General features: G+C 39.4%; 1 protein-coding gene across 2 annotated transcripts in view; it reads left to right on the top strand.

Annotated features, from left to right (window-relative positions):
* pacs1 (phosphofurin acidic cluster sorting protein 1) overlaps positions 1-11429 on the top strand; it is a 91312-nt gene extending 79883 nt beyond the window's left edge. For both annotated transcript variants that reach the window (XM_023965821.1, XM_023965820.1), the window contains exons 13-24: positions 1474-1612; positions 1782-1886; positions 1959-2065; positions 4463-4617; positions 4787-4897; positions 4991-5093; positions 5176-5218; positions 5293-5335; positions 5424-5565; positions 6349-6587; positions 6976-7095; positions 7715-11429. In XM_023965821.1, the coding sequence (XP_023821589.1) occupies positions 1474-1612; positions 1782-1886; positions 1959-2065; positions 4463-4617; positions 4787-4897; positions 4991-5093; positions 5176-5218; positions 5293-5335; positions 5424-5565; positions 6349-6587; positions 6976-7095; positions 7715-7833 (1426 nt within the window). In that variant the 3' untranslated portion in view covers positions 7834-11429. The remainder of the gene's footprint in view (positions 1-1473; positions 1613-1781; positions 1887-1958; positions 2066-4462; positions 4618-4786; positions 4898-4990; positions 5094-5175; positions 5219-5292; positions 5336-5423; positions 5566-6348; positions 6588-6975; positions 7096-7714) is intronic.
* The last annotated feature ends 253 nt before the right edge of the window (positions 11430-11682 follow it).

Raw genomic sequence — 11682 nt, 5'->3', positions numbered from 1 at the left:
TAAATAAATAAATCAAACTTTCAGCATTACATCTTACATTTTTTATGTACCGGTAAGCATTTTTTGAACTGTTGAAGATTTTCTTCAGTATTTGTTGCATATTTGTGAGTCGCGAGCTATTTTAACACAAACAGACCAAACCATTGGTGAGAGAGATGATTTTACCAAAAATCAGGAATTTTAAACCTACTCAATGTGTTTCAAACCTGGACGTACTTTGACCTGAGTTTTATTCCTCACATCAGAAACGTTGTGAAAACAGGATTTTATCATCTTAAAAAACATTGCCAGAGTCCGCCCATACCTCTCTCTTTCCAGCAATTAATGGTTTATAAATTTTTTAATGGTCTTGGGTCTTTTTATTTAACCAATCTGCTTTTTAGATATGAGCCCTTATGGACCCTGCGGCCCTCTGGCACTGGCCTCTTAGTTGTTCCTCACCAAAACACACGGTGAGGCCTCGTTCCACCATTACGGTTCTCCCCTGTGGAACCGCCTGCCGGAGAGCCTCAGGGCCGCAGAGACTGTAGAGGTTTTTAAGAGGCTCAAGACCCATCTTTTTAATTTGGCTTTTATCTTACTTTCGTAATTGCTTAATTCTTTTGCTCATTATCTATTTATTTTGTATCTATTTTTCCTACTTAATAAAGTTTTTATTTATGTAAGGACTATTCTCATTATTTTTTTATAAACCCTTTTTTATTATTGTTATATTTATGACATTTAAGGTCATGTTTTAATAATTTCTAATGTCTTTTTATGTATTAATTTTATATACTAATTACTATTGTTATATCATGTCTATTTATTTTGTTGTATTTATTTTATTTTTATTTTATTTTGGAATTATTATTATTATTATTATAATTATTAATATTATTATTATTATTATTATTATTATTATTAATATTTTATTATTTATAATCTTATGTTTTTTACTCTGGTGTTTCCTCTTGGGGAGCCATTGTTCTGGGGAACTACTGGCTCCAACCTGTAGGGGGTGCTGTTGCTGTTGTGCTCGTTCTCATGAGGCTGGCTGGGGTTCCGCTATGTGGTCCAATAGCTGTAGAGTGAGCCCTGAGCTGCTCCGTGTTGGGCGGGCACTGTGGCAATGATTCACGTGGTCGGGCTGGGCCTTGGAATAAATGGATCCCCATGATATCGTTTCTGCAAATCAGTACCAAGCCAGACTGTTTCCTAAAGCTGCAGTTATTACGTTTTTGTTCAGGATTATATTGGGGGGACTGGGTGGATGGAGTAAGGAATCTGGTGAAGGAGTGGTGCCAACTTTGTGTGATAGAAATAGATGTGAAGAAATGTAAAGAAATAGATACTTTTGATGTATGTTTTTTTCCCAGAATAGCTCACAGTACTTCCTGGAGTTGGGCTTACGGATTGGTGTATAAAAGATTGCTGTTGGGGAAAAATATGGAAATGTTTGGTTTGATGACGCTGCCCTGTGTTTTTCCGCAGGCTGGAGGGGGGCCACACACCCCGGCACAAGCGCAACAGCAGCACGCCCATGAAAGAGAGGCAGCTGTCCAAGCCACTAAGTGAACGCACCAACAGCTCAGACTCGGAGAGATCTCCGGATTTAGGACACAGCACCCCGGTACACATCCACAAACCTCAGACTTTTAAAGTCATTTCTGTGCAGAGCAAAAAAAAATGTGCGCTGTGATAATGTTGCCCAGAAATTAATTATGCATGCACCAATGAGTCATCCGAAGTGTAGATGTACCACCGCGAGGACGGGATTTACATACTTGACATGTGTGCAGGCCCTGAGGAAAGCGGTGTATGATCAGCTCAACCAGATTCTGTTGTCAGACTCTGCTCTTCCCGAGAGCCTCATTTTGGTAAACGGCACAGAGTGGCAGGGGCAGGTAAAGGTTTCCACGACAACTATTTGGATTTGTGTTTCAATCCAACATCTTAACTCTTTGGACAATTTGCAGTATGTTGCAGAGCAGCTCCAGGGACAGAGGCATCCAGTGGTCTCCACGTGCTCAACGGCTGAAATCCAGGCGGTGCTGTCCGCGGTGCTGACGCGCATACAGAAATTGTGAGTTATGCATTCAACTTTGCTGCACAAACAATGTGCAATTTGTATGATGTTGCTTCTTTAGTCTTTGTTTTCCTTCCACTTGTGCTTCTTTTTGCCCCCACTCCCCACATGTCTCTTTTCTTCCCTACTCCCCCCCCCCCTTTCCAGTTTCCTTTGGTTTGTTTCTAACACACTTTTTACTGAGAACATTTACTGAGTTAGTTTTTATGTGTAACAAAAGGACACACTTGTTTTATGATTTAATCTGATTTGGGATGCTACATACACATTGGGCATGTGATGCGTGTTCCAGAGTGCGCTAAATGAGAATTCATGGTTACGCTCTTAGCACTCAGACTGGACTGCCGCTATCCAGTACTAGCGCATGTTTTCACAGTTGGAAGAGGCTTGGATCAACAAGTCAAAGTGGTGAAAATCTCACGAGTCTCACTCCAGGCATTTTCTTTCACAGCACTATTCAAATACATGAAAGACTTGGTGTCAAAGAAGTCCTGTCGGGCACAAACAGTATTTATTAATTTCTCTTCCATGATCAATTTTCAAACTGTTGGTACTTTTGTGTTTTGAAAAAGACACTAACCCTACATACTACCAAATCCCTGACTGGTGGAATTTCAACCGGTTCCACTTTCAATTTGGTTAAATGGCCGCACGTGTTGTACGTAGAACCCAAAGAACAGACCAAAAACTCACGTAGCGATGTGTAAAATGTGCAAAAGACATTTTTGAACATGGAAGCCCAAAGTGCACATTTACGTGTGTTTCCATAGGCTTTTTCATTTTAAGTGTTGCTTGAACGTCCATTTCCAAGTCGGTTGTGAGCGTAGCATTACTTGTCCACTTTTTTAATGAAATCTTGATGAATTTTATTTGTGTATGAAAGAAACTTTCAACATCTGATTCAACTTGACAAAACAGAAAATAAAGAACTAACAGAAAAGCTTTTTTTTATGGGGCAAGATAACTGTCAATAATGAACTTCTGCATAAAACCAAAATTGTGCACAAATAATACACAATAATAAAAAAAAGAATATAACATTTAGTTTTACATTTGACGTGCCTGTTTTGAATATGATTTGTCTTTTTTCCCCGGTTAACAAACTGTCAAAAATATGCCGGCCAGTTTATTCCTAGGACTGGGCTGGTGTGGGTTTGCTCCATGTGTCTTGCCCTTGGCCAACAGTAGCCGGGACAGGCTCCGTAAGCACCTGGATACTGCTATTTTCCATCTATTTTCTTAACCCTCCATACAGTATCCCTTTTGGAGTCACGGTGCTGTCGTATACCACAAAAGGATCAAGAAAGCTAACTCTAAGCTAACGTATGCTAACTTGTAGCCAACTGCAGCAATAGATAGTTAAAAAGAAAGAAAGTTAGGTATTCTGATCCTACTAATGTTTTTTTTTTTTATTTGATCTTTTTACTGCAGCAATGGTTGGCTGCCAGTTGGCTTTCTTTAGCTCCGAGTTAGCGGAGCTATTTTTTTTTCTTTTTGGTATTCTCCTTCTATCAACCAATTTTGACAGACACATTTTTTTTTTTACACATAATGAGTAGAGCGGCATGGCTGCCAACACTTTGTAGATTGTTTTCCACCGCTTCTAAGTCTGAAACTATCTGCTGGTGCATTGTTTACACAATCAGCTGTTGATGCATAGCAACAACAAAATGCAGCTGTATTGTGATTTGTTTTATTTCATTTTCAACAGAGTTGTGGTAACAAAATAATTTACCTATCATGGGATCAATAACATTCTAAAAAGTTCTATTTTATTTTAGTTTAATAAATAAACCTTGAGAATTGTTGGAGAAAGTTGATTTTCTTTTTTCTTTTCTTTCATGACAGAAGTCAGTTTGCCATCATGATGTGTGTACTTCAGAATATGTTTGAAAACATGCAAAACAGGAATATTTTTGTTGTCATAATAGCTGTCAAAATTGTCTCTGAGGATATTATCTAATCTATAACTTTATTCTAGAATTAGTTTTGCCTGTCAATTTGGTTGCTGGTACTTCTATAAAAGTTACTTTGTCGGTTTTTTGGAGTCAAGTTCTTCAAAATTTAAACTAATATGGTTACTTTTTTCTGGGTTTTAGTTTCTAGGTCAAACAAGCTTTTATGCTTTTTTTTTCCAAGTATGTGTTGTATGTATGGTGGATCTCTTGAAAGGTGAGAGGTCCTGAAACACTAGCTGTAGAATAAACCCATAAGGTGCTCCTCATGACTGGCTAAAGGCTGGTAACGTCTGTGATGTTAGAGTTTAGAGAGCTAAGATAGATGTATTTCTGTGAGAAAAACGCACACAGGTGCATTGTTTACTGCGGCCTGTTCAATATAAACAAACATGTATCAGCACTGTTGGGTAACGGCCTGTGTCCGTCCTTCTTGCAGCTGTAACTGTAACTCCTCCATGCCCAGAGCTGTGAAGGTGGTGGCGGTGGGTGGCCAAAGCTACCTGGGAGCCATCCTTCAGTTCTTTGTTACCCAGCTGGCCAACAAGACATCCGATTGGCTCAATCACATGCGCTTCCTGGTGGTGCCTCTAGGTGTGGGGTCTTTTTTTTTCCCATTAGCAGAGAGCCTTTAATGATGTGACTCTGTTTTCAGTTCAGAGTTAGTTTCAACAGTCTGCTATGAAAACTAGCTATGCAGCATAGCAACAAATAAAGCATCACATTTGGAGATAATTTAAGTTTTTTTTTCTAACTCTCTAAGGCTCCCATCCTGTTGCTAAGCACCTGGGATTCCTTGACAACCGTTACAGCTCTTCCTTTCTGGATTCAGTATGGAGAGATGTGTTCAGTCGCTCTGAGCCCCCGCAGACAGGTATTAGTTGCTCTACTTGTTTGGTTTTCCTTGTAAAGTAGATCGATTCTCATTCTTTTCTTTTTCTTTTCTTTTCCAACTCTTGTGCTTTAGATCAGCTGGATGTTGCAGGAAGGATCACTCAATACATAAGTGGAGCCACCGTTACACACCAGCTGCCCATCGCTGAGGCCATGCTAACCTGCAAGCATAGGACGTGAGTGCTAACACCCAAGGGACACTTAAAGGTCTTACAGGATGCCAGAAATAACAGCCGGCTTCCTCTACTCTCCCCTCAGGCGTGATGAAGATTCTTACCAGAAGTTCATTCCTTTTGTTGGGGTGAGTTTTTGGAGGAAAGTTCAAATTCAAATAGTCTCTCCTCGTCATTAATCTTACTACCTCACATCCCCCAGGTGGTGAAGGTTGGCCTTATAGAGTCTGGAGGTTCTCCAACAGGTGGGATATTTTGAAGCGTTAAGTTGGATCACCCTGGAAGTTTGCTTAGGTTTCATATGTTGTTTCTTTCATTCTCTCCTTTGTCCAGGAGAGTCTGAGGAAGGAGTGGCTGTGAGCTTGGCCGTCCCCTCCACATCCCCCCCATCCCATGGCTCTCCCACAGGAATGATCAAAGAAGCAGCCACTCCCCCCTCCTCCCCTTCTATGGGCAGTGTCCTAACAGTTCAAGGGTTAGTTTCAGATCCCTCCAGGTTGGTGTTTCACCACCTGCTCTGTTTTTATGACATATTCCTCAATTACTTGTACTTTTTTCAAAAACATTCTATTTATTACAGCAAATAACAATGAACAAACATCCTTAAAGGGCCTACATCATGAAAAATATACTTTTTGAGCTTTTAAGTGCATTATAATAATCATTCCACACAAAAAACATTCATGATCCATTTATGCATTTCTGAGCATCTATTTAAAAACTTGTTCTCTAAGCACCAGCCACTCCTAATTCTTAAATGCGAGTGGGGGAGAACAGCCCCTTCCAAGAGGGGTCTGTGCTGCCAGCACCGCCCCCAGGCTAAAACACACACACTTTGTTCACCGAGCTAGCAGTGATCACCGAAACGCTTTCATTTTATATGCACATCAATCTTTTTAAAAGTTCGGATGTTGTTTTTGTGGGCGAAACGCAGACAAGCTGCCGAGGCCAGCTTTAGGTTGACATCATGAAATGGACAGCTCCCACTAGAAACGAAAGGTGGTGCCTCAGAGATCCAGTCATCTTACTTCCGGATAGGAAAATGAATTGTGAAAATAATTAATATTTCATAAAAAATAAATTCCTTAGTGCGCCAAAGGTAATATATGATATATATGGATAAAGTTTACTCCAAAAGACTTAAAAATAGCATGAAATAGGCCCTTTCATAAATCTAAATTGGTGACTAATGACTGAAGACCAAACTGCTTCCCAGAATGTTAAAAAAAAGTTCTTAATGAGGATGTTGCTCCTGCAGGAGCCCCAGCATATCTCACGGCGTGGACGCCATCGGCCTGCAGGTGGATTACTGGCTGGCTTCCCTGGCAGAGAAGAGGCGCGAGGGGGAGCGGCGGGATGTGAGCTGCAAGAACACACTGAAGAGCGCCTTCCGCTCGCTGCAGGTCAGCAGGCTACCAGGAGGGGGCAGCAGCGACCCACAGGCCCAGGTCAACACTATGGCCATGACTGTGGTCACAAAGGAGAAGAACAAGAAAGGTGGGAGAGGATCTGCTGATCCTGTTAATCTGTCTTTGATGTTTGAAATACTCACTTTTAACATATTGGTTTGAGGTATTTTAAACAATTTTTTTCTTCTTCTTCAGATTAACCCCTTGACACCTGAATTTATTTACAGTTATGAGAAAGAAAACTTTTGTGTTTGTTTTCAAGTAGATGCTAAATTAGGGTAAATTTGGAGCCAACGTGGTTTTATACATATTTATAGGCGTCTGGGGGTTAAGGATCCGGTGTTAGCCTGTGGGAAAGATGGCTCCTTTGCTTTACATTTTGTTGTTTTTAGAAAAATATCTACAAATAGTTTGGAAATTTTCCATCTATTAATGCTTTAACCTGTATCGTTATCCTGTCTTTTGTTTTGCTTCAGTTCCTACAATTTTCCTGGGAAAGAAGCTCAAGGAGAAGGATGTGGACTCGAAGAGCCAGGTCATTGAAGGCATCAGCCGCCTCATCTGCTCTGCCAAGCAGCAACAGACCTTCCTGAAAGGTACCACAAACTTTGATGCTTCTGTAGCTTTAAGCTGCGCTCACCAGACGCGATTTCTTGCAGCAGTGCGCCTAGTTTTTATTTTTGAGTCAATGTTCAGATGCAATCAGAGGTCCTGCAGTGCAATTTGAGTGTCAGGCAAATTGCTTTATGGGTGGCGAGAAAACGCAGCGAAAATATCTGAACTTTTACGAAGACTTCGCGTTACATCATCAATCAGGAACTAAGTTGTGCCCCCTTGACATGTTGACCTTGTAATTAGCGGGTGGAGTGCAAAACAAACGTGGAGGAGAATCCTGAAATGTAAGATATTTTTCCTAATTGCATGGAGACAATAATAAAAGGGTGCTATAATTTTTTTTTTTTTCCATCCTGGGACTAATGCCGGACAGAAAGTCATCAAACTGGGTCACAGAGAGACGGAAGTATGGCTTAACCCGGCCGTCATGTAGACGCAGCTTCTGCAGTAAATGGTGAACCTCACCCTACTGGGAGAGTCTCTGAATGATCTCATGAACCCAGATATGGAGATGTGATTACCAATGTTTTTATAAGCTCTCTTTTTTTGCTGCATTAGTGTTCCTGCATCGAACCTCACTTCCTCTTCTCTTTTATCCAGTGTCCATAGATGGAGTGGAGTGGAACGACGTCAAGTTCTTTCAGCTGGCTGCACAGTGGCCCACTCATGTCAAGTACTTCCCTGTTGGACTGTTTGGCTACAGCAAGCCCCTGTTGTAGGACAGAGCCGTCTTCAGAACCTCCGACCAATGACCAGACCTTTCGCTTTCCTGTCTAAACTTTGCACACAGATCCCACCTGTCAGCACCCTCACATCGCAAACATTTCCTCCGTTCATTTATCTTTATTGTCTTTGGAGCCGGAGAGGAGGATGCGGAGGAGGGAGGGATGGATCACTGTTACTTGTCACTTTAATGCCCCTAATTGTGTGTCTGTATGTATGCAGCAAGAATTCCTACACACATGAATGTATGGAATGTGTTGGGGGGGGGGGTCACAGCACAATTCTATCAACTAACTGCCATTTATGTTTCCGTTTTAAGGAATGCATCAGCATTTAACCGCAAACTGCTTTCAAGCCTTAAGAGTCTAACTAAGGGCTTAAAGGGCGCCTATTTTTTGTTCTGTGTTTTTGTTCATCAAGTATTTATTTCACAAGTGCATGCTCCACCTTTTTAGTTACACCACTGATGGGACAGTGACCCCACAGAGCAGAAGTGACTGTAAGCTCATCAGATTCAGTCAAGGAGAAGGGAAGAGGTGATGTCCTCGAGCCTTTATTCGCAGAGCAATTGAGCTTAATATCAAATCTCTTTACGTCCTTTTTTTTGTCATTTAAAGGCTTCCAGTAAAGAGTTTAGCATGTTAAACTGCTGAAAAAGTACATTTAGATGCCATACATGGGAAAAAAAACCATACCTAGAATTGTTTTCGTGATGTCATGAAACACTTGAAACAATTCTTTGTAAGCAATCTTTTTCAACCTCAATTTCAACTTTTTTATTGCGATGAAAAATGCAGCAAACATACTTTTAAAACACTCAAGTTTTTTTTCCCCAATCATAGCTTTTAAATAATACCAAGAATGAAGCACAATACTATCACCGAACAGGACTTTACCGGCACAATCGTCCACTTTTCTCCAATAAAAAGAAGAAAAAAAAGGGAGTTGGATCAATCAAAATGAACTTTCAAATTTCTCCCAACTTTATAAATAAGTAGATGACAATGGAGGGGAAAAAAACACATTCTTATTTGGGTGCGGGCTCGCCTTATGCTGTCTCACCATCATAGTGGGAGGATTAGTGAGTGTGCAATATGTGTGGTGAAATAAATGTGCAGAACTTTAAAAAAAAAAAGGACAAAAAATGAAAAGGTTCCATGTCTTATATGCTGTTTTGCGGGGCATGCCTTTGATGTGTGTGTGTGTGCGTGTTCCTTCTGACTCCGTGACGACAAGGATCTTTAATTTTCACATGCAGGGCTGTGCAAGCTGCAGCGATGGTTGGGCACACTTTGTAGCCCGGCACAGGATAATGCAAACGGAATTCCACCTATAAGTGCTGCAAACTCCAAATGCATTTATTAAAAAAAAACACAACAATAATAAGCTTGTATCAAAAAAGCTTTTGCAGATTCGCCTTGTGTCGTCTACACTGTAACTCTAGTATTATATAAGAATGTTTTTCTTACTGGTTGCTGTTAGTCTGGGAGTATAAAGGCAGCAGTGGGGTGGGGGGGGTTCTTTGTGGATATAACAATGTTACAGTTGTGATCTCAGCTCCAGTTTTCTGCTCGACAACTCCTGTTTCACAACGCTAAAATTCCTGGCCAGTTTCCCCTGATCGAGCACTCAGTTGGACGCTGCTTTATTTTTAATTACAAATTTGAATTTATCAGTTTTTATTTCTTCTCCAAATTTTTGGGAATAAAACGTGAAGTTCAAAGTTTTTTTAAATTATAAATTTAATTGACCATTTCAAAGTAGTGGACGTCCATTATGTTTTCTTGCGTTTTGGCAAATTTTGAAAGGCTTGATTGGAAGATGGACGGATCAACAGCTGTCTGTCAGCGGCTGGACTCCACTCGTTCCTGAAGAAGTAACACTGTGGTTGTATGTGGACGTTGCTCAAACTTAAAGTTTTACTTTAATTTCATGTGTTTTTCGAAGCAACTCATTCTGATGGTCAGGGATAACTTGTAAATAGATTCAGGGGGAGCTTAGTCGCGGTTCACACCCAGAATAAAAACTAAGAATTTCTCCATAAAACAGGGTTTTTTTTAACTTTTAGATTAAAAATAAATTCTCTAAATTGAAATGGTTTCACTGTCATTCAGTCTCATAATTGATGTGACTGAATGATAAGCAGTAGTTTTAAACATTTTTATTTGCCACTCTTATTCTGTTAAATATTTGAAGCAAAAACCTTTTTTTCTATTCACGCAAATGTTTCCTTAAAGTTTTTTTTTTCTGCAGCTCCTAAGAGGATATTTTCTGCAGTATTGAAAAAAAAGTGAATATTGTTTGATTAATTGGTTTGCTTCTGTTGTGGTTGTGTTGAGTTTTTATGACAATTTATTGTCTGTTTTTTAGTATATGGCTCTGAGAGTGGTTTCTGATGTGTGATAGATGAACCAAACAAAAAAAACAAAAGAATCTACTTGCAGATAAAATAAAGCTCCTTTTTTCCATTGAGAAAAAATGAAATCACCTTTTTGGGAAACCTTATACCAAAAAAGGACACCCTGCTACACAAATTAACTGCTGTGAATACATTTTGACAAAGAAATGGATAAAATGTGAAATGATATTTCGCAATAAGACAACTGTTCAGCCTATAGGGATCTTTAACAGGTTCTCTTATGGCGATCTCTGTTCTGAGATACTGTAACATCAGAATAACAATCATGAGATCTTCGACCTCCAAAGAACCAAAAATCCCTTTAATCTTTCATTTTATTGATAAGCTTGGGCTTTTATTTATAAGTGGAGACCTAAATTTTACAAACATGTTCCATTTTTAACCGTTTCAAAAAGGTCTAAAGTGTAAAAGTTGAAATTAACTGAGTTTTTATTGTCACTTGTTAGAACAGTCATAAAAAGTTTTTGGTTTTTTTTTGCTATAACTTAGACTTTCTTATTTTCTTTATTGATTCAATACAAATAATTATATATACTTATCAGGTGCCCCCAGATAAGTGTTTTTAAAAAATCTGATGACAGGAGTCGTCTTACACACCGGTTGTTCTGTGTCTTCTGCTGATGCTGTTAGTTTTTAGCTGTACTCGTCTTCCTGTGTGGACCTGTGTTTGTGATGGTGATGTTTCCTCTGTCTGTGGTTAGAGATTAGGAGCTGTTCAGTCCATTAAAATTTCCATCAGTGATCAACGGCCTTTCTCTGGGATGTCCCTCTGTTGATCAGTAACTTTTCTTCACCAGGCTCCCACCTGTGAAAACTAGACGCTCCACCACAGCTTGTGGAGGATCCTTTTTTGAGAGCAGTCGCTTTGTACCCGGGGAGATCCTGTCAGGAGCTTGTGGACTTTGTGGAGAGTATTTTTGCACATGCCATGTTTCTTAAGCAGCATTTTGTTGTTTATTTTTTTGCCTTCTGCCTATAACAACAGTTCTAATAGATTATGATGCTTGTACATATCAGATAGTACTTGTACTGTAATATGGAGGTATATGTTGGTTTTGTTTCAACACGTTTTGTAGTACTGCTCTTCATGACTGCGTTTGTTGTTGGATTAGTAAGGTGAATGTGTTGTTTCATTTGTTTTTGTTTTTTAAATAAAAATATTCATGGTTTTTAGCAGTGTCTCCTTTACTGGCAAAAGATTTCTAAGAAAAAACAGCAGGGCAAAACAAAAATATAGATTAAAAGCACATAAGGCTTAAAAAATATAACTGAACAATATACCTTATGAGGAAACAATGGTTTTATTCATGGTTTTATGAATAAATAATCGAACACAAGTTTCATAGCTTAACTTGTGTTAGATGATTGTATAAAAATGACAAGTATGTACTATGACTAAAGGTCAGTTCTCTGTCCACAGAGTAAA

This window comes from Oryzias latipes, chromosome 18 (assembly GCF_002234675.1).
Source record: "Oryzias latipes chromosome 18, ASM223467v1".
Taxonomy (NCBI): Eukaryota; Metazoa; Chordata; class Actinopteri; order Beloniformes; family Adrianichthyidae; genus Oryzias; species Oryzias latipes.
Note: the sequence above shows the minus strand (reverse complement) of the source record. Positions and strands in the feature narration are given on the sequence as shown.